We start from the raw sequence: 20,656 nt of genomic DNA on the forward strand, positions 1-20,656 counted from the left end.
AATTTATTTTTGTATATGGTGTAAGAAAGTGGTCTAGTTTCACTCTTCTGCATGTTGCTGTCCAGTTCTCCCAGCTAAAGAGACTGTCTTTTTTCTGTTGGATATTCTTTCCTACTTTGTCAAAGATTAGTTGGCCATACATTTGTGGGTCCAATTCTGGGCTCTCTATTCTATTCCATTCCATTGGTCTACGTGTCTGTTTTTGTACCAATACCATACTGTCTTGATGATTACAGCTTTGTAGTAGAAGCTAAAGTCTGGGATTGTGATGCCTCCTACTTTGGTTTTCTTCTTCAACATTACTTTGGCTATTTGGGGTCTTTTGTGGTTCCATACAAATTTTAGGATTGTTTGTTCTAGCTTTGAGAAGAATTCCAGTGCAATTTTGATTGGGATTACATTGAATGTGTAGATTACTTTGGGTAGTATTGACATTTTAACAATATTTATTCTTCCAATCCATGAGCATGGAATGTTTTTCCATTTCTTTGTGTCTTAAATTTCTTTCATAACTTTTCTATAGTTTTCAGCATACAGATCTTTTATGTCTTTGGTTAGGTTAGGCTTATTCCTAGGTATTTTATGCTTCTTGGTGCAATTGTAAATGGAATTGATTTCTTGATTTCTCTTTCTGTTGCTTCATTATTTGTATATAGAAATGCAACCGATTTCTGTACATTGATTTTGTATCCTGCCACTTCGCTGAATTCATGTATCAGTTCTATCAGTCTTTTGGTGGAGTCTTTCAGGTTTTCCATGTAGAGTATCATGTTGTCTGCAAAAAGTGCAAGTTTGACTTCATCTTTGCCAATTTTGATGGCTTTTATTTCCTTTGTTGTCTGATTGCTGAAGCTAGCACTTCCAACACTATGTTAAACAACAGTGGTGACAGTGGGCATCCCTGTCGTGTTCTTGATCTCAGGGGGAAAGCTCTCAGTTTTTCTCCAATGAGGATGATATTAATTATGGGCTTTTCATATATGGCTTTTGTGATGCTTAGGTATGTTCCTTCTATCCCAACTTTCTGGAGGGTTTTTATTAAGAAAGGATGCTGTATTTTGTCAAATGCTTTTTCTGCATCTATTGACAGGATCATTTGGCTCTCATCCTTTCTTTTATTAATGTGATGTATTACATTGATTGATTTGCAAATATTGAACCATCCCTGCAGCCCAGGAATGAATCCCACTTGATCATGGTGAATAATTCTTTTTATACGCTGTTGTATTTGATTTGCTAGTATCTGATTGAGAATTTTTGCATCCATATTCATCAGGGATCTTGGCCTGTAATTCTCCTTTTTTGTGGGTTTGGGAATCAAGGTAATGATGGCTTCATAGAATGAGTCTGGAAGTTTTCCTTCCATTTATATTTTTTGAAACAGCTTGAGAAGGATAGGTATTATCTCTGCTTTAAATGTCTGGTAGAATTCCCCAGGGAAGCCATGTAGTCCAAGACTCTTATTTGTTGGGATAATTTTGATAACTGACTCCATTTCTTCACTAGTTAGGGGTCTGTTCAAATTTTCTATTTCTTCATGTTTGAGTTTTGGAAGTGTGTGGGTGTCTAGGAATTTATCCATTTCTTCCAAGTTGTTCAGTTTGTTGGCATATAATTTTTCATAGTATTTTCTTATAATTGTTTGTATTTCTGAGGGGTTAGTTGTGATAAGTCCATTTTAATTCATGGTTTTATCTATTTGGGTCCTCCCTCTTTTCTTTTTGAGAAGCCTGGCTAGGGATTTATCAATTTTGTTTATTTTTTCAAAAAACAAGCTCTTAGTTTCATTGATCTGTTATACTGTTTTTATTTTTTTTTTGTTTTTGTTTTGGATTCTATATTGTTTATTTCTCTCTTATCTTTATTATTTCTCTTCTCCTGCTGGCCTTGCAGTTTCTTTTCTGTTCTGTTGCTAGTTCCCTTAGGTGTGCTGTTAGATTTTGTATTTGGGATTTTTCTTGTTTCTTGAGATAGGCCTGGATTGCATTGTATTTTCCTCATAGGACTGCCTTTGCTGCATCCCAAAGAGTTTGGACTGTCATGTTTTCATTTGCATGTGTTTCCATATATTTTTAAATTTCTTCTTTAATTGCCTGGTTGACCCATTCATTCTTGAGTAGGATATTCTTTAACCTCCATGCATTTGGAGGTTTTCCAGACTTTTTCCTGTGGTCAATTTCAAGTTTCACAGCATTGTGATCTGAAAATGTGCATGGTATGATCTCAATTCTTTTGCGTTTATTGAGTGCTGCTTTGTGACCCAGTATGTGATCTATCTTGGAGAATGTTCCATGTGTACTCTACAAGAATGTGTATTCTGCTGCTTTTGGATGAAAAGTTCTGAATGTATCTGTCAAGTCCATCTGGTCCAGTGTATCATTCAGAGCCATTGTTTCTTTATTGATTTTCTGCCTGGATGATCTGTCCATTGCTGTTAAGTGGAGCATTAAAGTCCCCTGCAATTACCACATTCTTATCAATAAGATTGCTTATGTTTGTGATTAAATATTTTATATATTTGGGTGCCGCTGAATTGGGTGCATAAATATTTATAATTGGTAGCTCTTCTTGATGGATAGACCCCATAATTATGATATAATGCCCTTCTTCATCTCTCTTACAGCCTTTAGTTTGAAATCTAGTTTGTCTGTTGTAAGTATGGGTACTCCAGCTTTCTTTTCACTTCCAGTAGCATGATAGATGGTTCTCCATCCCCTCACTTTCAATCTGAAGGTGTCCTTAGGTCTAAAATGGGTCTCTTATAGACAGCAAATAGATGGGTCTTATTTTTTTTTTTATCCATTCTGATACCATATATCTTTTGATTGGAGCATTTAGTCCATTTACATTCAGTGTTATTATTGAAAGGTATGGATTTATTGTCATTGTGTTATTTGTAGTTTTCATGCTTCTAGTGATGTCTTTGGTCTTTTGTGGTCTTTGCAACATTCCACTCACAGAGTCCCCGTTAGGATCTCTTGTAGGACTGGTTTCGTGGTGATGAATTACTTCAGTTTTTGTTTGTTTGGGAAAACCTTTATCTCTCCTTCTATTCTGAATGACAGACTTGCAGGATAAAGGATTCTTGGCTGCATATTTTTTCTGTTCATCACATTGAAGATTTCCTGCCATTCCTTTCTGGCCTGCCAAGTTTCAGTAGATAGGTCTGCTACTACCCTTATGTGTCTACCCTTGTAGATTAAGGCCTGTTTTTGCTAGCTGCTTTCAGAACTCTCTCTTTATCTTTGTATTTTGCCAGTTTTACTATTATATGTCATGCAGAAGATTGATTCCTGTTCCATCTGAAGAGAGTTCTCTGTGCCTCCTGGATTTCAATGTCTGTTTCCTTTCCCTTCAGCCCCACCCCCCTTTCTTCTGCAACTCCTATGATACAAATATTATTATGTTTCATTGAATCACTTAGTTCTCTAATTTTCCCCTTGTGGTCTAGAATTTTTTTATCTCTTTTTCTCAGCTTCATCTTTTCCCTAATTTAATCTTCTATTTCACTCATTCTCCTCTCTGCCCCTTCAATCTTTGCTGTCACCACCTCTAGCTTATTTTTCACCTCATTTACAGCATTTTTAATTTATCATGACTGTTTTTTAGTTCCTTGATCTCTGCAGCAATATATTCTCTGCTCTCTTCTGTGCCTTTATCAAGCTCAGCTGTTAATCTTATGACTATTATTCTAAATTGTTGCTCATTTCTATTGTTTATATCTGTTTTGATCAATTCTTTAGGTGTCATTTCTTCCTGGAATTTCTTTTGAGGATAATTCTTCTGTTTCATCATTTTGGCTAGTTTTCTGTCCCTTATGTGATTTAAAAGCTTGTTATATGTCCTGCACCTGTGAGAACTACTATATTAAAGAGGGGTTATACACTGTCTAGGGCCTTGCCCTTCAAGAGGTGTTTTTTGGAGTGTCTTATTTACTCTCTGTTTTTGTGACTTTGGTTACATTATCTCCCTACTTGTAGTGATGTTCTGGACCCTCCACCAGGTGTACTTTGATTTGTTTGTCAAAGTAGCCCTGGAAAAACAAACAAACAAAAAAAAACAAAGAAAAATTAAGAAAAACCAACCAACCAAACAAACAAGAAACCAAAAACAACAGCAAAAACAACAAAAAAACTTGGGTGGGGGTGGTGTTGGTAGAAAAGGCCTTATTCCATATAAAGAGATAAATGACAGGGGTGGGGAAAAAGAAAAGAAAATTGACCAGAGAAACTGTATGGTTTAATCCAGAGAGAGAGAGAAAAATAAAGAAGGAGTTATAGTACAGGTATAAAGAGAATAGATTAGATATGTCTGCTTAAACAAACCAACAACCAGAAAAACCAGACTAAAGGAGGGAAGAAATAAGAAGGAGAAAAAGAAGAAAAGAAAATATATATGTAGTAAGAATTGTCCAAGACTTAAATCAAAAGATGCAAAGCTGCTGGGTGCCTTGGGACTGGTAGCAGCACTGGTCTGGAGGCTCAGCTATCTGGTTTGTCAGCATCAATCCCACTCCCGTAGATATGTAGTTACCAGGCACGAAGGGGTGTAGTTTGGTGTAGGCAGGTCCCACCTCCACTGTGGGCCCACTGTCCCTTCCCTGAAGCCCCACCTTGCTGGTGATGGGGAGAAAAATGGTGACACCCCAGTCTCTCCTCCCTGGACTGGGTGTCCCAAACCACTCTGTTCAGGCAGTTCTCACAGTGCTGTGCAGGCTCCAATGGGCTGTTTTTGTTTTTTGCTCCACAGTATCCCATGCCTCCCTGGGGCTTGTCTGGGATTCAAACCCAGATGTCCCAAAGAGTCCCACTCTGCGCGCCTGGGGTTCCAGGGACGTGCCACTTCACCCCACCTATGGAAGACCTCCTCCCACTGCTGCAGTGGGTGCAAATGAGGAGGTTTGTCCCTTTCTGCTGACTCCCCTGTCTCCCTGGCACTCGGCTGGGATTTAAACCTGATGTCTTAAAGAGTCCCACTCCGAGCGCCCTGGTTCCAGGGAAGTGCCGCTCTGTGCCACTGATAAATGGTCTTTGGCTGGTGGGTGCAGGCAGGGTCCTTTGTTCTTCGAATGGTTATATACCATCTTTCCACAGCACTCAAGGGAGGGGATTGCTTTCTCCCTCTGTGGACTGTGCCTCTGAACTAGTTCCTGAGCCCAGGGCTGGCTCCCATCCTCCCCAGGTGAATGAACTGGGCAGCCAGCCCCAGTCTGGAGGAAGCCCCGTAGTTAGAGTTTGGATCTTTCTCTCTCTCTCTCTCTCCCAGTCCGTGGTTTTTCTCTTGTCCAGATATAGTCCTATGTTTCCACAGCCTCTATCTTCTCTTTGTCTCTCTGCAGAATGGGATCCCTGCTCTGCATTCCTCTGTCAACCATTTTCTCTCTCCCATTTTGCCATCACATACCTATGGCCCACCAGGTTGTCCCCATGGGTCACTGGAGATGTCTCCATCACTCTGAAGCCTGGACTCTTGGAACAGAAAGTTCTTTGGCCTCAACACTGTTGTGTTTGAGGGATGAGGAAAGTTCAGGTCCCCCTACTTCTCCACCATGTTGGATCTCCTTTTTACTCATATTTTAATGCCTTTACTATGCTGGTGCATTTGACATGTGCTAAATTTACATTATGGGCAATTCAACCATCCTCACATATCAGCTTCCCAATGAATAATCCTCATATATTGCTGAGGAGGGGGTGTAGATTGTTAAAAACCTGTAAGGAGGGCAATTTGATACCATTAGCAAAATAAAAAAGGCATACACATTTTGGCCCAATTCTACTTCTAGGAATTCATCCTAAAAACACACTTATACTTGTGTAAGGTAATGTGCACACATGAATACCCCATGTTATTTGTAATAGCAAAATGGCACAAAGTCTTCATGTACGTAAAAAGTTAGGCACATCCATAGAATAGACTCTTAGCATTTGTGAGAAAGAATGAAGTAATTCTGGAGTGACATCAGCAAGATGGCCAAGTGAGACATCCCTTACTAGCATTTTCCCTTACTGGTGATAATTTGGCATCCATCCATGGACAGGAGTGCCTTTGTGGGAGCTTTGGGATCCAGTGCAGAGATTGAAAAACCCCAGGGTGGTCTAAGGCTGAGGAGAGCCATTTTGAGAAGGTAGGCTCACATCCAGGTGGCTGATTTGGCGGCCGTGGTCCTGGCTACAGATTGAAAACAGCTGTATACAGCTGAGAGCTCAGCTTCAGCCATATTTAGCTTTGGTCCTGTCCCCAGCACCATGCACCTAGGGACCTGGGAGGAGTCATGCCCACCTGTGCATAGATAATACATATACAGGCATTGGTCCCAGCTGTGGACCCTGAAGTGGCATATGAACCAGCTCCAGTCCCTGTTGGCCATGGTCTAGGAAACATTGGAAATATAAACCTGCCAAACTTGGTCAGACTGTAGATTCTGAAAGGGCCCTATACTTGACTATAGGCCCTCCTAGCCACAGTCCATGAGCAGTCCTGGTGGCATGGGGACCTGGTGGGAGACTTGAGTCTGTACCTCATGAGATCCTGAAACATCTCTATACATGGCTCCAACCACTTCAACCACTTCAGCCATGATGAGCGAGCAGTCCAGCCTTCCCAGGGACCTAGTGGGAGACACACCTATCCAGAGCCAGGTCTGAAGACCTCAGCCTTAACTATGAAATCTGAAACATCTGTAGGACTTTATTACAACCCCTCTCAGCCATGGTTCAGGGCCACTCCTTCTCACCCAGGGGCCCTTCCATTGACAAGGCAGGAGCTCTTCTAGGGACCTGGTTGGAACCACACTTGTCTACACAGCTGATAATAGGCCCACTGTCTCCAGATCCAACTGTGGACCTTTGTCCCAGCACCAGCCTACTGAACAAGGTACTGGAAACAGTATCATCCACCCAGGGACAGACAGGATCCATGCATCCCCAATGTCCTGGTAATGATCCCATCACCCATGCAGATTCAGTGACAACCTCAAAACTTGCTCCATCCCAGCATGACTGTGATTCTGGAGGTAATCTTATCAGCCTAGGGAATAGAAAGGAGACAGTCAATACCTGTTGAAACCAGTATGTAAAAACTGGAAGAGATGTTTGCTCACGATCATGAAATTTGAGATGTTTGCTCATGGAAATGTTTGCTCATGATCATGAAGAATCAGACAAATATGACACCACCAAAAGAAATGAATGAAACTCCAATAACTGACCCCAAAGAAGTGGAGATCTATGATTTGCCTAACAAATAGTTAAAAATAAAAATCTTAGAGAAACTCAGTGAAATGCAAGAGAGAAGATAGACAACTAAATGAAATCAGGAAAACAACGCATGGACAAAATTAGAGAGTTGAAGAAGACATAGAAACCATAAGAAAGAACCAAATGGAAATCCTGGAGCTGAGGAATACAATGATAGAACTGAAAAATTTAATGGAGTGCTTCAACAACAGATGTAATCATGCAGAAGAAAGAATCAGCAAGCTCAAAGGCAGATCATTTGGAAGTAGCCACTTAGAGGAACAAAAAGAAAAAGGAATGAAAAAGAATGAAGAAAGCCTATGTTAATTATGGGACATTATCAAGCAAATTAACATTTGCATCATGAGAATCTCAGTAGAAGATAAATCATAAACCTTAGAAGAGCTATCCAGGTACAGGAAGTTCAAAGGAACCTGAGCAAGAACAACCCAAAGATGATTACTCTGAGACACATGATAATAAAAATGTTAAAAGTCAAAGAGAATTTTAAAAAATTAAGAGGAAAATGACTCCTCACATACAAGGGTACCCCTACAAGGCTCTCTGTGGATTTCTCTGCAGAAACCTTGCAGGCCACGAGGGAATGGGATGATATATTCAGAGTGCTGAAAGTAAAAAAAAAAAACCCTGCCAGTCAAGAATACTATACCTGATAAAACTGTCCTTCACAAATGACAGAGGAATAAAGATATTTCCCAAGAAACAAAAGCTAAGGTAGTCCATTGCCACTAGACCTGCTTTATAAGGAATGATAAAAGGAGTTCTTCAAGTTGAACAAAAGGACAGTCATTAACAACATGAAACATATGAAAATGTAAAACTCACTGATAAATGTAAATATGTAGTCAAATTCAGAATACCCTACTACTGTAATGGTGTGTGAATCTCTTTTATTTCTAATATATTTGTTTTTATATTAGAATATATAAACAACCATTTTGGTTGTTTATACAACCAAAATGGTTGTTTATACATCCGAACTTTACGTATTCATTTAAAAAGAATGATAGTATCCAATGGACAGTATCCATGTCCCTCTAATATACTTGTTTTTTTATATGTACTATATTATAGTATGAAAAGTAACTGTAGCTAAAATAACTTGTGAATGGATGCACAATATAAAAAGATATAAAGTATGACATCAATAGAATCAAGTGTGGGAGGAGGAGAAGTAACAGCATAGAGTTTTGGTATGTGATTGAAGAAAAAATGTTATCAGCCTAAAATAGACTGTTATATCTGTAAGATGTTTATGTAAGCCTGTATCCAAGCTCAATAATTTTTTTTTTTCTTAGAATCCGGTCTAGTAATAAGCCTATTGAAACAATTCTTCATTTCTGTTTTCATGTGTTTTATTTGTAGCATTCCATTTAACTTCTTGTACTTCCCATCACTCTTCTAAAAATTTCCTATTCATTCACATTGTTCACCTTTTCCACTATACACTTTGGCATGTTAATTAGTTATATTAAATTTTCTGCCTGGTAGGTCCAATATCTGAGTCATCTTGGAATCTGTCTCTGTTGATTGCACTATCTCTTGTCATGGGTTGTTTATTTCTTGTTTTTTTGCATCTCATACATTTTGGTTGAATGTTTGACATTGTAGTAGAACACTAGAACTGAGGTAAATAATATTTATGCCTGAAAATGAGAAGAATATTTTCTTCTGCTTGGCTGTTCATGTTTGTGAGTGGAGTCAGTCTATTCAGAAAATGAGGTTTGACCATTATTGCTGCTATGGCTGTCTTTAGTGCATAACTGTTTCAAATCCCTCTGTGTTATCCTGTGTGTTGGGTGAAGGCTAGGATGTGAGGAAGTTTATACCAATGTTTCTGGTCCAGTCTCAGCTTTTAGCCTTTCCTGTATATGCTACACCACAGAGGGTAACTCTTTATACACTCTTGCCTTTTCCCCATTGGTAGACTGCTATTGCTTATTAGATTGGTGTTGGGCCACTGTTGTTTTCTGTCGTCCTGCCCCAAAACCAGTCTAGTGTATATAAGTTTCACCAGTAAGGTTTTTAAATTGATTTGAAATTGAGCAAGTGACATCACACAATTAATAACTGTATGAGTTTAAAATATAAATAAAGTATAATTTGAGACTAATATCAAATATTAATAAATCTTTGCTGTGTCACACCCAGTTCCCCATACTTTACATACATTAATTCATTTAATTATTAAAGTGATATTTTAAGCATAAGGTAATTCTCTAACTGCAAGTGAATTTACTCGAAATTATTTGCTTTGAATTTTTCAAGGACAGACTTAGCTTACACAACAACTGTTCAATTAAGGCCCTTGGAACACACTATTGAAAACATAGACCACGTTTTAGATGACTTTTTGTATATATTTTCACGATGAAGCACGCTAAATAAATGCTAAGAAGTAATATTTCAACATTATGATTTTAGGCAAAGACTCATCAGTTTACCCGACAGAACAATTTCTAATCAGGAAGTAGTGGAAGAGATTTGAATTGCTCAACATCTTTGGATGAGCCCCAGACAGTGTGTGTTTTGTGTATATGCTAAGCAAGCAGGGTGAAGAAGCAGTGCGGTTTTTCTGTCTCATATATGTGCACATGATTCCATGTATTTCAAGATGTTCTTTTACTTAGCTTTATTTTGTTCAATTTGTGTTTTTCTTTCCATTGAGCACATTTTGAATGTAAGATAACCACAAAGCGACAAAAGGTTGAAATACAAACAAAATGGTACAGAATGAAAAATGTGCCTGCTAGAGAATTACTCTGTTGTAGCCTTCTACATCAATTACCACTTCTTATCAGGTTTTCTTTGCCTTCTTTAGCGAGTACAGTAAACCTTGTCTAAATTACAGTTTACATCCGAACTTTACTTATTCATTTAAAAATTTCTATGTATTATGTATATGAAGTTACTTCAATGTTCAGTTGACTTTTTTGTGTGAATCTTGGCTTGGAGTTCATCTTGACTTTTCTCATTAAGATTAATGGAATTCTTACCCATGTCAAATCGCTTAACTTAGCACATTTTTCAGGAATGAATTAAAGTTGTTAAGTGACAGAGGTTCTGATATTTTGTTTATAACAATTTTTAGCTACTATATAACAATAATAATGGGAACTAAGACGTGAACTCTTCCCCTACACTAAAAGTACAGTAAGAATTTAGTATTGCACATGGGAAAAATGAGCAATTATAGTTCATATGTGTCATTTGCTCAAGTGTAAAACTGTGAAGCATACGTTAAAATAGATATTGAAAACCAGTTATCTATTACTTTTGTTGTTAGTGTTCAGTGTTGTTTATTGGTAGTCAGTATCCATGTCCCTCCCCCCTAAGATCTGCTTGTATTATAAGGAGTAGTCTGACTAACACTCCCTGGCAATTGGGTTTCTAGATGTGATTTAGCTCCTGCTAATGAGATGTACTCCAATGAGGCTTAGAATGTCAAAGGGAGGTGAAGGCCAGCCTACCTTGTCCTGGTGATCGTTTTGGGGGTGTTGTGCAGAAATGAGTCTTTACAGCTGCCAGAACCCACTTTCCAGTGTGTGTTCAACTTCATGGGCCACACTAAGATGCTGACCTCTGTGTGTCACTTGTATGAAGTCAATGGTGAGGTGAATTTGAAGCCCAGCAGCAGTGTCTTGACTTTAGCTACTGCAGCCCCTTCCAACAATTCTGTAATTTTCTGCAAGGTGGGCCTTTCTGCTTGAAGTAGTTTGAGTACTATTAGTTTTCACACTAAATTGTGACTAACTCCCAGCCCTGTGTATGTGTGCACACACATTCACATAACCATGTGAATTTTAGGTTTAATGGGATTATCATTGGATGCCTCCGGGCCATAGGATGGGCACAAAATTACCCCATTCAAAGTAGCCAGTTCCTCTCCAGGCATATGACATAAGCAGAGATAGAATTCTCTAAAGGGAATGATTTCTTCAAGAGGAATCTACTTAGATTGTAAGAACTAAGGCCTGACTGAATCTGGAGCTGCTAGAATACCCTTCCTGAAAATGAAGCAGAAGAAATCAGAGTTAATTGATGATGAGTAGGAGGGTCTAGTGACAAAGTTTGGACCCCTGGATCCAGTCTTGCCTTGTAGCCACTTCTTGAATTCTCTACTTATGAATACATGCACACAAAGTTTTGTTTTGTTTTGTTTGGGTTAAGATCATTTGAGTTAGGTTTCTGCCATATGCCTTTTTAAAATTTTTATTTTTTTGAGGTAGAGAAAGAGTGAGAGAGTATGAGCATGATGGGGAGAGGGGCAGAGGGAGAAAGAGAAAATCTTAAGCAAGCTCCACGCTTGGCTTGAAGCCCGATGTGGGGCTTGATCCCACTGGGATCATGACCTGAGCTGAAACCAAGAGTTAGATGCTCAACCAACTGAACCACCTAGGCACCCCTCTGTCATTTTATATCTTAAAAACTATTGCTCATGATAATATTATTATACCCATTTTACTGATGTAGAAAATCAGTGTCAGAGAGTTTAATCTGATGCTCAAGGTTATACAACTATTAACAGTAGAGAAAAGAGCCAACATTTGGACTTCAAGCCTTATTATCTTAAATGTTATGTAAGCCCTCAAGGAGCTTACATTCTTTTTTTTTAAAATTTTTTTAAATGTTTATTTTTGAGAAGAGAGAGAGCATGATCAGGGGAGGAGAGAGAAAGAGGGAGACACGGAATCTGAAACAGGCTCCAGGCTCTGAGCTGTCAGCACAGAGCCTGACGTGGGGCTCAAACTCATGGACCGTCAGATCATGACCTGAGCTGAAGTCAGACGCTTAACTGACTGAGCCACCCAGGAGCCCCAAGGAGCTTATGTTCTTCAGGGGATACTACCATGTAAACAGAAACTTGTAAAAACTCTTGTGCATGTTGCTGTCCAGTTTTTCCAACACCATTTGTTGAAGAGACTGCCTTTTTTTCCACTGGATATTCTTTCCTGCTTTGTCGAAGATTAGTTGACCATATAGTTGTGGGTTCATTTCTGGGTTTTCTATTCTGTTGATCTATGGATGTTTTTGTGCCTTTACCGTATTGTTTTGATCTCTATGGCTTTGTACTATAACTTGAAGTCTGGAACTGTAATGTCGTCTGCTTTGCTTTTCGTTTTCAAGATTGCTCTGGCTATTTGGGGTCTTTTGTGGTTCCATACAAATTTTAGGATAGTTTGTTCTAGCTCTGTGAAAAATGCTGGTGGTATTTTGATAAGGATTGCATTAGATGTGTAGATTGCTTTGAAAAAAAAAACTGGATCACTTTCTTACACTATACACAAAAATACATTCAAAATGGATGAAAGACCTATATGTGAGATAGGAAACCATCAAAATCCTAGAAGAGAACACAGGCAGTAACTTTTTTGATATCCTATAGCACCTTCTTACTAGATATATCTCCTGAGGTAAGGGAAACAAAAGCAAAAATTTAAACTATTGGAACTGTATCAGTATAAAAAGCTTCTGGACAGCAAAGGAAACAATCAACCAAATTAAAGGCAGCCTATGGAATGGGAGAAGATATTTGCAATGACATATCTGATAAAAGGTTAGTATCCAAAATCTATAAAGAACTTATCAAACTCAACACCCAAAATACAAATAACCCAGTTAAAAAATGGGCAGAAGAAGTGAATAGACATTTTCCAAAGAAAGCATCCAGAGACTAACAGAGACATGAAAAGATGCTCAACTTCACTTATCATCAGGGAAATACAAGTCAAACCTACAATGAGATATCACCTCACGCCTGTCAGAATGGCTAAAATTAACAACAGGAAACAACAGGTGTTGGTGAGGATGCATAGAGGAATCCTCTTACACTATTGGTGGGAATGTAAACTGGTGCAGCCACTCTGGAGAACAGTATGGAGGTGTCTCACAAAATTAAAACTAGAACTACCCTATGATCCAGCAATTGCCCTACTAGGTATTTACCCAAAGGATACAAGAATACTGATCAAAAGGATACATGCACCCCGATGTTTATAGCAGCATTACCAACAATAGCCAAAATATGGAAAAAGCCCAAATGTCCATCAACTGATGAATGGATAAAGAAGTTTTGATAAAACCTTGGTTTGTGAGCATAATTTGTTCTGGAAACATGCTTGTAATCCAAAACACTTGTATGTCAAGGCAAATTTCCCCATAAAAAAAGAAACTCAGATGATTTATTCCACAACCCAAAAATATTCATATAAAAATGATACCAAAATTGTAATATAATACAAAATAATAAACAAAATATAAAATATAAAGAAAAATAAACAAATTAACCTGCACTTAACTTTGAAAACCTTCATGGCTGGTGTAAGGGAGACAAGAGAGAGGAGGGTTATTGCGTAGGACAATTTTCACTATCACTAACAGATGTTGACTGTAGTACAGTATGAAGAAACTCTTGTCATAGACTGTATTTAAGGTAACTGACAGTAAGGCTCCAGAGTAAAGGGTCTGTATCTGCAAGCAGCCTGACCTAGAATGAAGCTAAGCATTCCTAAGTTTACTCTTGTATGGAAAAGCAAAGGACTGTCCATAGGTGCTTTGAACGGACAAAAAATACACTAGTGCCAACTGTGTGCACCTTCCAATGTTCTGAAAAATCACTGATTTCTACCAACTCCATGGTCTCAGACTGAGCATCCAAGCATGATGTGCCATTAGCACTGCCATTAGCAATGATGTGGATGGAGGTAGAGAGTATTATGCTAAGTGAAGTAAGTCAGAAAAAAACAAATACCATATGACATATGTGGAATTTAAGAAATAAAACAGATGAACATAGGAGGGGAAAAAAGAGAGGCAAACCAGGAAACAGACTCTTAACTATAGAGAGAAAATTGATGGGTACAGAGGTAGGTAGGAGGGATGGGCTAAACGGGTGATGGGAATTTAGGAGGAAATGTGTTGTGATGAGCACTGGGTGTTATATGTATATGACAAATCTCTAAATTCTGTACCTAAAACTAATATTACACTGTATGTTAGCTAACTGGAATTTAAATAAAAATATGGAGAAAGAAAAAAAATAAACCTTTCAAGTAAAAAAAAAAAGAGAAACTTGTGAAAACTGTGGAAAATGATACAGTAAGACATGCAGAAAGTACCATGGAAATGGAATAGGGCATGATTGATTCTTCCTGGCAAAGCTTCATAGGAGAGATAAATATGAGCTGGGTTTTGAAGAATGAGTAGGAGTTTTCCAAGTAGATAAAATGCATTTTTTGGTTATATAAATGAGAACCTTTGAATCTAAAAATTTAGATATTTATTCCATTCATCTATTAGTGGAATATTTATTTATTTTTGGAATCAACCTTTAAAAATTGCTTTCATGCAAAACAAAAACAATAACAACAAACATCAAAATATCAGTTTTATAAAGTTTTGTAAGGTTGCCTTGGAGAACACAGCTTTGACATATAGCTCCAATTATACTTCCTAGCATTTTTATCTTGAATTGAATTGGTTTATGCAAAATAAGGTGGAGGAACTAAGACAACTCAGGGCTTCCCCTCTGCCAACCACAGGGCCATCCTTTATTCTTTTCCAGGGGGCTATTTATTTGTACCAACACCATTTTTTTAAAAGGCTATTCTTTCCCCATTGAATGATCTTGGCAGTCTTGTTGAAAATCAGTTTATCATAGATGTATGAATTTATATCTGAACTCTAAATGCTATTACATTGATGTATATATCTATTTTTATGCTGGTACCACACTGTCTTGGTTACTGTTCCTTTGTAATAAGTTTGGAAATCAGGATGTATAAGTCCTTCAATTTTTCCTTCTTTTTAAAGATTGCTTTGTCTATTCCAGGCCCCTTGCATTTGCATATGAACTTTGGGATCAACTTTTCCATTTCTGAAAAGTCAGCTGGGATTTTGATAGGAATTTAATTGAATATGAAGACCTTTTTGGAGTGTCCTACTCTGCTCAGGCTGCCATAACAAAATACCATAGAGTAGGTGGCTTAAACTTAAATTTATCCTCACAATTATGGAGACTAAAAGTCCAAGGTCAAAGTACTAGCAAGGTTGGTGTCTGGTGAGAGCTCTTTGAGCCATAGATGGCTGACTTCTCACTATTTCTTCACATGGGAGACAGAGAGAGAGAAAGAGAGAGAGAGAGAGAGAGAGAGAGAGAGAGGGAAAGAGATCTTCTCATAAGGTCACAGTCCTTTATCTGATTAGAGTCCCATCATTATGATGGGTCATAATAGATTAGAGTCAGTTAAGCATCAGACTCTTGACTATGGCTCAGGTCATGATCTCATGGTTCATGAGACTGAGTCTGTCCTGCGTCGGGCTCTGTGCTGGCAGTGTGTGGAGTCCACTTTGGATTCTCTCTCTCCCTCTCTCTCTGTCCCTCCCCTGCTTCCTCTCTCTCTCTCTCTCTCAGAATAAATGAATAAATATTTTTAAAAATTACCTCCTAAAGACCCTATTTTCAGAAACAGATACAGCCACATTGGGGGCTATGGTTTCAACATATGAATTTTAGGGGCACACAATCCAGTCTATAGCAGGGAGTATGACATCTTAACAATATAAAGTCTTCCACCCCATGAACATGGGATATCTTTCCATTTATTTAAGTGTTCTCTAATTTCTTTCAACAATGTTTTATATTTTTCAGTGCATAAGTCTTACTCTTTTTTTGTTAAACTTTTGTTAAACTTACTAAGTATTTGGGGAGTTTTGGTGCTGTTATAAATGGATTGTTTTTCTAATTTCATTTCAGATTCTCATTGCTAGTTTCAATTGATATTTTTATATTGATCCTGTATCTTGTAACCTTGCTGTACTTGCTTATTTGTTCTAATAGTTTTTTGGTAGATTTCTTAGTGTTTTATGTACAAGATCATGTCATTTATGAATAGATGTAGTTTCACTTTTTCCTTTCCAAGCTGTTCCAACAATTTAACTCTTCTGTGTTTTGTTCCTGTTATTCTCTTCCCGTCCCCTCCATTTGGGTTATTTGGTTATTTTTTTTTAAGATTTTTATTTGATTTTACTGTTGAATTAATAGTTATTCTTTTTTTTTAATTGAGGTATAGTTGGCATGTAACATGTGAATTCCAGGTGTACAACATAATGATTCGATATTTGTATGTATTGTGAAATGATCACCACAGTAAGTCTAGTTAACATTCAACCTTATACACAGTAGTTATTCTTTATTAAATTTTTTATAGGGTATGGATTTCAACATGCATTCATAACTATCATGGTATAGTTATAGTTGTAATGTACTGCTTCACTTAAAAAAATAGGAAATCTTGCAAACTTATAAACTCATATTTCACCATCCTTTATGTTTTTATCAGTTATCTCTTCCTTTCAGCTACAAGAGCTTTACCATTTATTGTATTGAAGTTTTGAATGTGCATAGCTTTTGTTCTGAAAATATCCATATTTCACCTTCATTACTGAATAATACTTTTGTTGGATATAGGTAGAATTATGGGCAGAGATTTTCTTTCAGCTTTTAAAGATTTTCCACTTAACTGAGGGTTGATGGGGGGTGGGAGGGAGGAGAGGGTGGGTGGTGGGTATTGAGGAGGGCACCTTTTGGGATGGGCACTGGGTGTTGTATGGAAACCAATTTGACAATAAATTTCATATATTGAAAAAAAAAGATGTTCCACTCACTTATGATTCACAAGTTTTCTGATAAGAAGTTAGCTATTAATCAGATTGTTGTCCTCCTATATATAGTATGATGTTTTTCTATTGCTGCTTTTAAGATGTCATCTTTATCTTTGATCTTCAGTAACTTAAATATGATTTGATTCAGCATGGGCTTTTGTGCTTTTCTGCTTATTGCTTACTGAATAATCTGAATCTGTAAACTTCTGCCTTTTATCAATTAATCTATCTTTGAGTTTGCTTATTCTTCCTTCCATCTTTGTTCAGCTGTTATGTCTATCCCATAATTTTTTCTTTCATAAATTGTAATTTTGGTTCTAGAATTTCCATCCTTAAAAAATCATTTCAATATCTCACTATTTCCCATTTCTACACTGTGATTTCATGCATTGAAGATATGTTTTGTTTTATACTTTACTGAGGTTAATTACTGCTGTTGGTTGAATTGTGTCTCCTTCAAAACTTCTATGTTGAACTCTAACCCAAGTACATAACAATATGATATTTGGAAATAGGATCATGGAAGATATAATTAGTTAAGATAAGATCATACTGGAGTAGGGTGGGCCTTTAATCCAATATGACTGGTATCCTTATAAAAAGGAGAAATTTGGACACAGATAAAAACACACAGGGTGCAGCCTATGTGAAGGGTCAGGCAGAGATTGGAATGAAGTTTCTACATGCCAAGGAATGCCAAAGATTTCCAGTGAATCACCAGAAACTAGAAAAGAAGCATGTAACAGATTATCCCTCACTGCCCTCAGAGGAACTAACCTTGCTGACACCTTGATCTTAGACTTCTAGCCTCCAGAACTGTGAGGGAATACACTTCTGTTGTTTAAGCCACCATGATACTTGGTATAGCAGCCCTAACAAACTATTACAATTATAATAGCTACTTTAAAATACTTGTCTACTAAGTCTAAGGTTGGTTCACTGTAATATTGGATTTGATTGATTTTTATTTCTCTCGAGAATGTGTTTCATTGAATTGATTCTTCCTATGTCAGGTAATTTTGGACATTATGCATATTAAATAGTAGAGATGATGGGTTATATTCTTTTTCTCTTATGAATATTTCATTTGTTTTAGCTGGTGATTTCCTTGGCTGGGATTGAACTTCTTGTGTTGTTCAGAACTTTTGTCTGAGCAGAGTTGCTTTGAGTCTCTTCTATAATGTGCTGTTAAGGAGTCATCCAGCGATATGGGTAGACAGAATTGGGGGATTGCCCTCTCTGGCTCTTCCTGTTTTAGGACTCTGGTAGGTTTTTTTCACATGTGTCTTTGTTGCTGCTGTGTGCATTATTCAGACTGCATTTAGCCCAGGCTAAAAGTGTCAAAAAATAGGAACTTATGGCCATAGCTGTCCATGTCCCTCCTCCATGTGAAGGTGATTTCCCCTTGAGCATGTTTGCTGCTGTTCACTCTGTAGTAACTTCAAGCAGATTTCTTTCCTCCCAGGTTTTGTCATCACTTTCTGCTGTGTGCGTGTGTGTGTGTGTGTGTGTGTGTGTGTGTGTGTGTGTGTGTCTGTCTAGAAGAATCTTAGTCTATCATGTCTGGAAACCAATCTCACTTCCATTTTTGAAGGCTATTTTAATTAGATGTGAAATTCTTGGTTGATAAAAATTCTTTTTCAGGACGTTAATTGTATCATCCCATTTTCTTCTGGCTTGCATAGTATCTGAGAAATCTGTTGTACTTATTACCTTTGTCCCTCTAGGTCTTTTTTTTTTTTTTTTTTTCCTGGCTGGTTTAAAGATTTTCCTCTTTATCACTGGTTGCCAGCAATTTGATTGCTGGCTGTGAGTTGGAGGTGTGTGTTCTTCTTGCTTAGAGTTTATCAAGGTTCTTAGATCTGTAAGATGGGATTCTCATCAAATTTGGAAAGTGTCCCCCAGGTGTCAGGAAACACCCTTTAAATTGGGCAGATGGGACTGTGTGCCTTTCAAGGAACAGACAGTAGAACAGGGAAGGAATGGATGGGGGAATACTGACTGGGGCTCCTGAGAAGCAGTGAAGGGTGAAGAATGAAGAGAGAAGGATGAAGAAAGAGCCAAGGAAAGGGGAGTGTGTGTGTATGTGTGGGGGAAGATTGGGGTGGGGGGAAGACTGGGGTAGAGCCTGACATAGGGACCAGAGGGGAAAATTAATAGGGATAGAGTAATCCCTATTGGGGTGGGACAAGAAAATGGAGGCATGAGGTCAACAGCACTTGGGAGGAGAAGGCCAACCTGGAGGAAGCCAAGTCAAAGAAAGACAGAAGACATTAAAAGGGGGGCACAAAACATAGAAGGAGGGCAGCCAAAGAGGTTCCAGATACTAAATCTGAGCAGGTAGAAGAAATAGATAATGAACGAAGTGGGGTGAAGGATGAGAGGAGGGTGGAAAACAGAAGGAAGAAAGAACCACGTCTGGATGTTCAGAGCACAGTAGCATCTCCAGTGGCACCACCATATGGAGCCCGACTCATCCACTCCAGGAGTGGAGAGAGGGCGTCCCATCGCAGAAGCCCTAGACTCTAACTGGAGTCCGGGCAGACTCCAGGGGTCCCGGGATGGCGGAGAAGCTAGGGCGGGCCGAGTGGATCATTACTCCCGGCCGCAATCCTTGCTTATGCGTCGGTGTTCAGTGGACGTGCTCCTCGGTGACGAAGGAATGAAGGCCCTGGGGGCGTGGTGCGGGCAGAGGGGACTCTGACGCTGAGAGTAGCGAAGGAGCCCCGAGCCCCGGCGCAGAAGGGCTCACGGGCTCGGGAAGTGCCTGGAAATCAGCCCGGGGTCGGAAGATGGGTGCAGGGTTGGGTGGGAACGGACAGGGAGTGTAGGCGCGTAGGGAAGTGGAGGGGTTGGAGAGATCCTGGATGGTCTGAGAATGGAGGTGATGCGTGGCTGCGGAACAGAAGTGTGTTGGGACGGGAGCACGACCTCGGCTAAATCCTCCCTGTGGTTTTTTCTTCTGATTTCCTGGTGTTAGGAGCGGCAGCATCAGAGGGTGATGGGTAAGGAACAGGTCTTCGAAGAGCAATCTAAAGGGGAGGCCAGTGGCAGATGGTGGGGAGGGTGGGCGCACCGGCGGAGGCGCGGACGAGGGCTAGTCCCAGGCGGTGTCCGGTGGGGGATCCCTTCGTCCTCGCCTGCTCCCCGGCTGCCTCCCCAAGCGCCAGCCGTGCGAAAAGGGCATGGATGCTGAGCCGAGCCAGGGCTGGCCGCGCCAAGCAGAAAGCAGGATGGAGGGGCGGGGGCCAAAGCCGAAGGGGCGGACGCAGGGTGGCGTCTCGCGCCCCATAAAGGGGCAGTGAGACCGCGCTCTCTTCTGCGTGGGCTGCGGCCACCGGCGGGGAACGCGGTGCGATGCGGGTTCCCTGCCAGCAGAACCCGGTGCTGGCGGGCAGCGCTGCCCTGGCCGCCCTGGGGGCATTGGTCCTGTACCTGGCGGAGCCCTCCGGCTACGGGAAGTACTCGGAGCGCGCAATGCCCGCTGCTGCTCGCCTGCCAGCCCGCGCAGCCTGGTTCCTGCAGGAGTTGCCATCCTTCGCCGTGCCTGCGGGGATCCTCGCCCGGCAGCCGCGTGCTCTCTTCGGCCCTCCGGCCACCGTGCTTCTGGGCCTCTTCTGCGGACATTACTTCTACAGGTAGCGTTTGCTCGCTGCGGGCGCGGCGTCCAGGAGCGAGCGCCGAGGGAGCGGAGCCCGGCTCGAGGGGAGCACCCGGCGGGGCGCGGGCCAGAC

At 39.8% G+C, this 20,656-nt stretch overlaps 1 protein-coding gene across 1 annotated transcript in view; it reads left to right on the forward strand.

Moving 5' to 3' along the window:
* The first annotated feature begins 20,279 nt into the window (after window positions 1-20,279).
* The window catches only part of SRD5A2 (steroid 5 alpha-reductase 2), a 43,135-nt gene continuing 42,758 nt past the window's right edge, over window positions 20,280-20,656 (forward strand). Inside the window, exon 1 of the mRNA XM_047853151.1 lies at window positions 20,280-20,560. Within this exon, the coding sequence (XP_047709107.1) occupies window positions 20,280-20,560 (281 nt within the window). The remainder of the gene's footprint in view (window positions 20,561-20,656) is intronic.

Source organism: Prionailurus viverrinus, chromosome A3, assembly GCF_022837055.1.
Source record: "Prionailurus viverrinus isolate Anna chromosome A3, UM_Priviv_1.0, whole genome shotgun sequence".
In the NCBI taxonomy this organism is placed as follows: domain Eukaryota; kingdom Metazoa; phylum Chordata; class Mammalia; order Carnivora; family Felidae; genus Prionailurus; species Prionailurus viverrinus.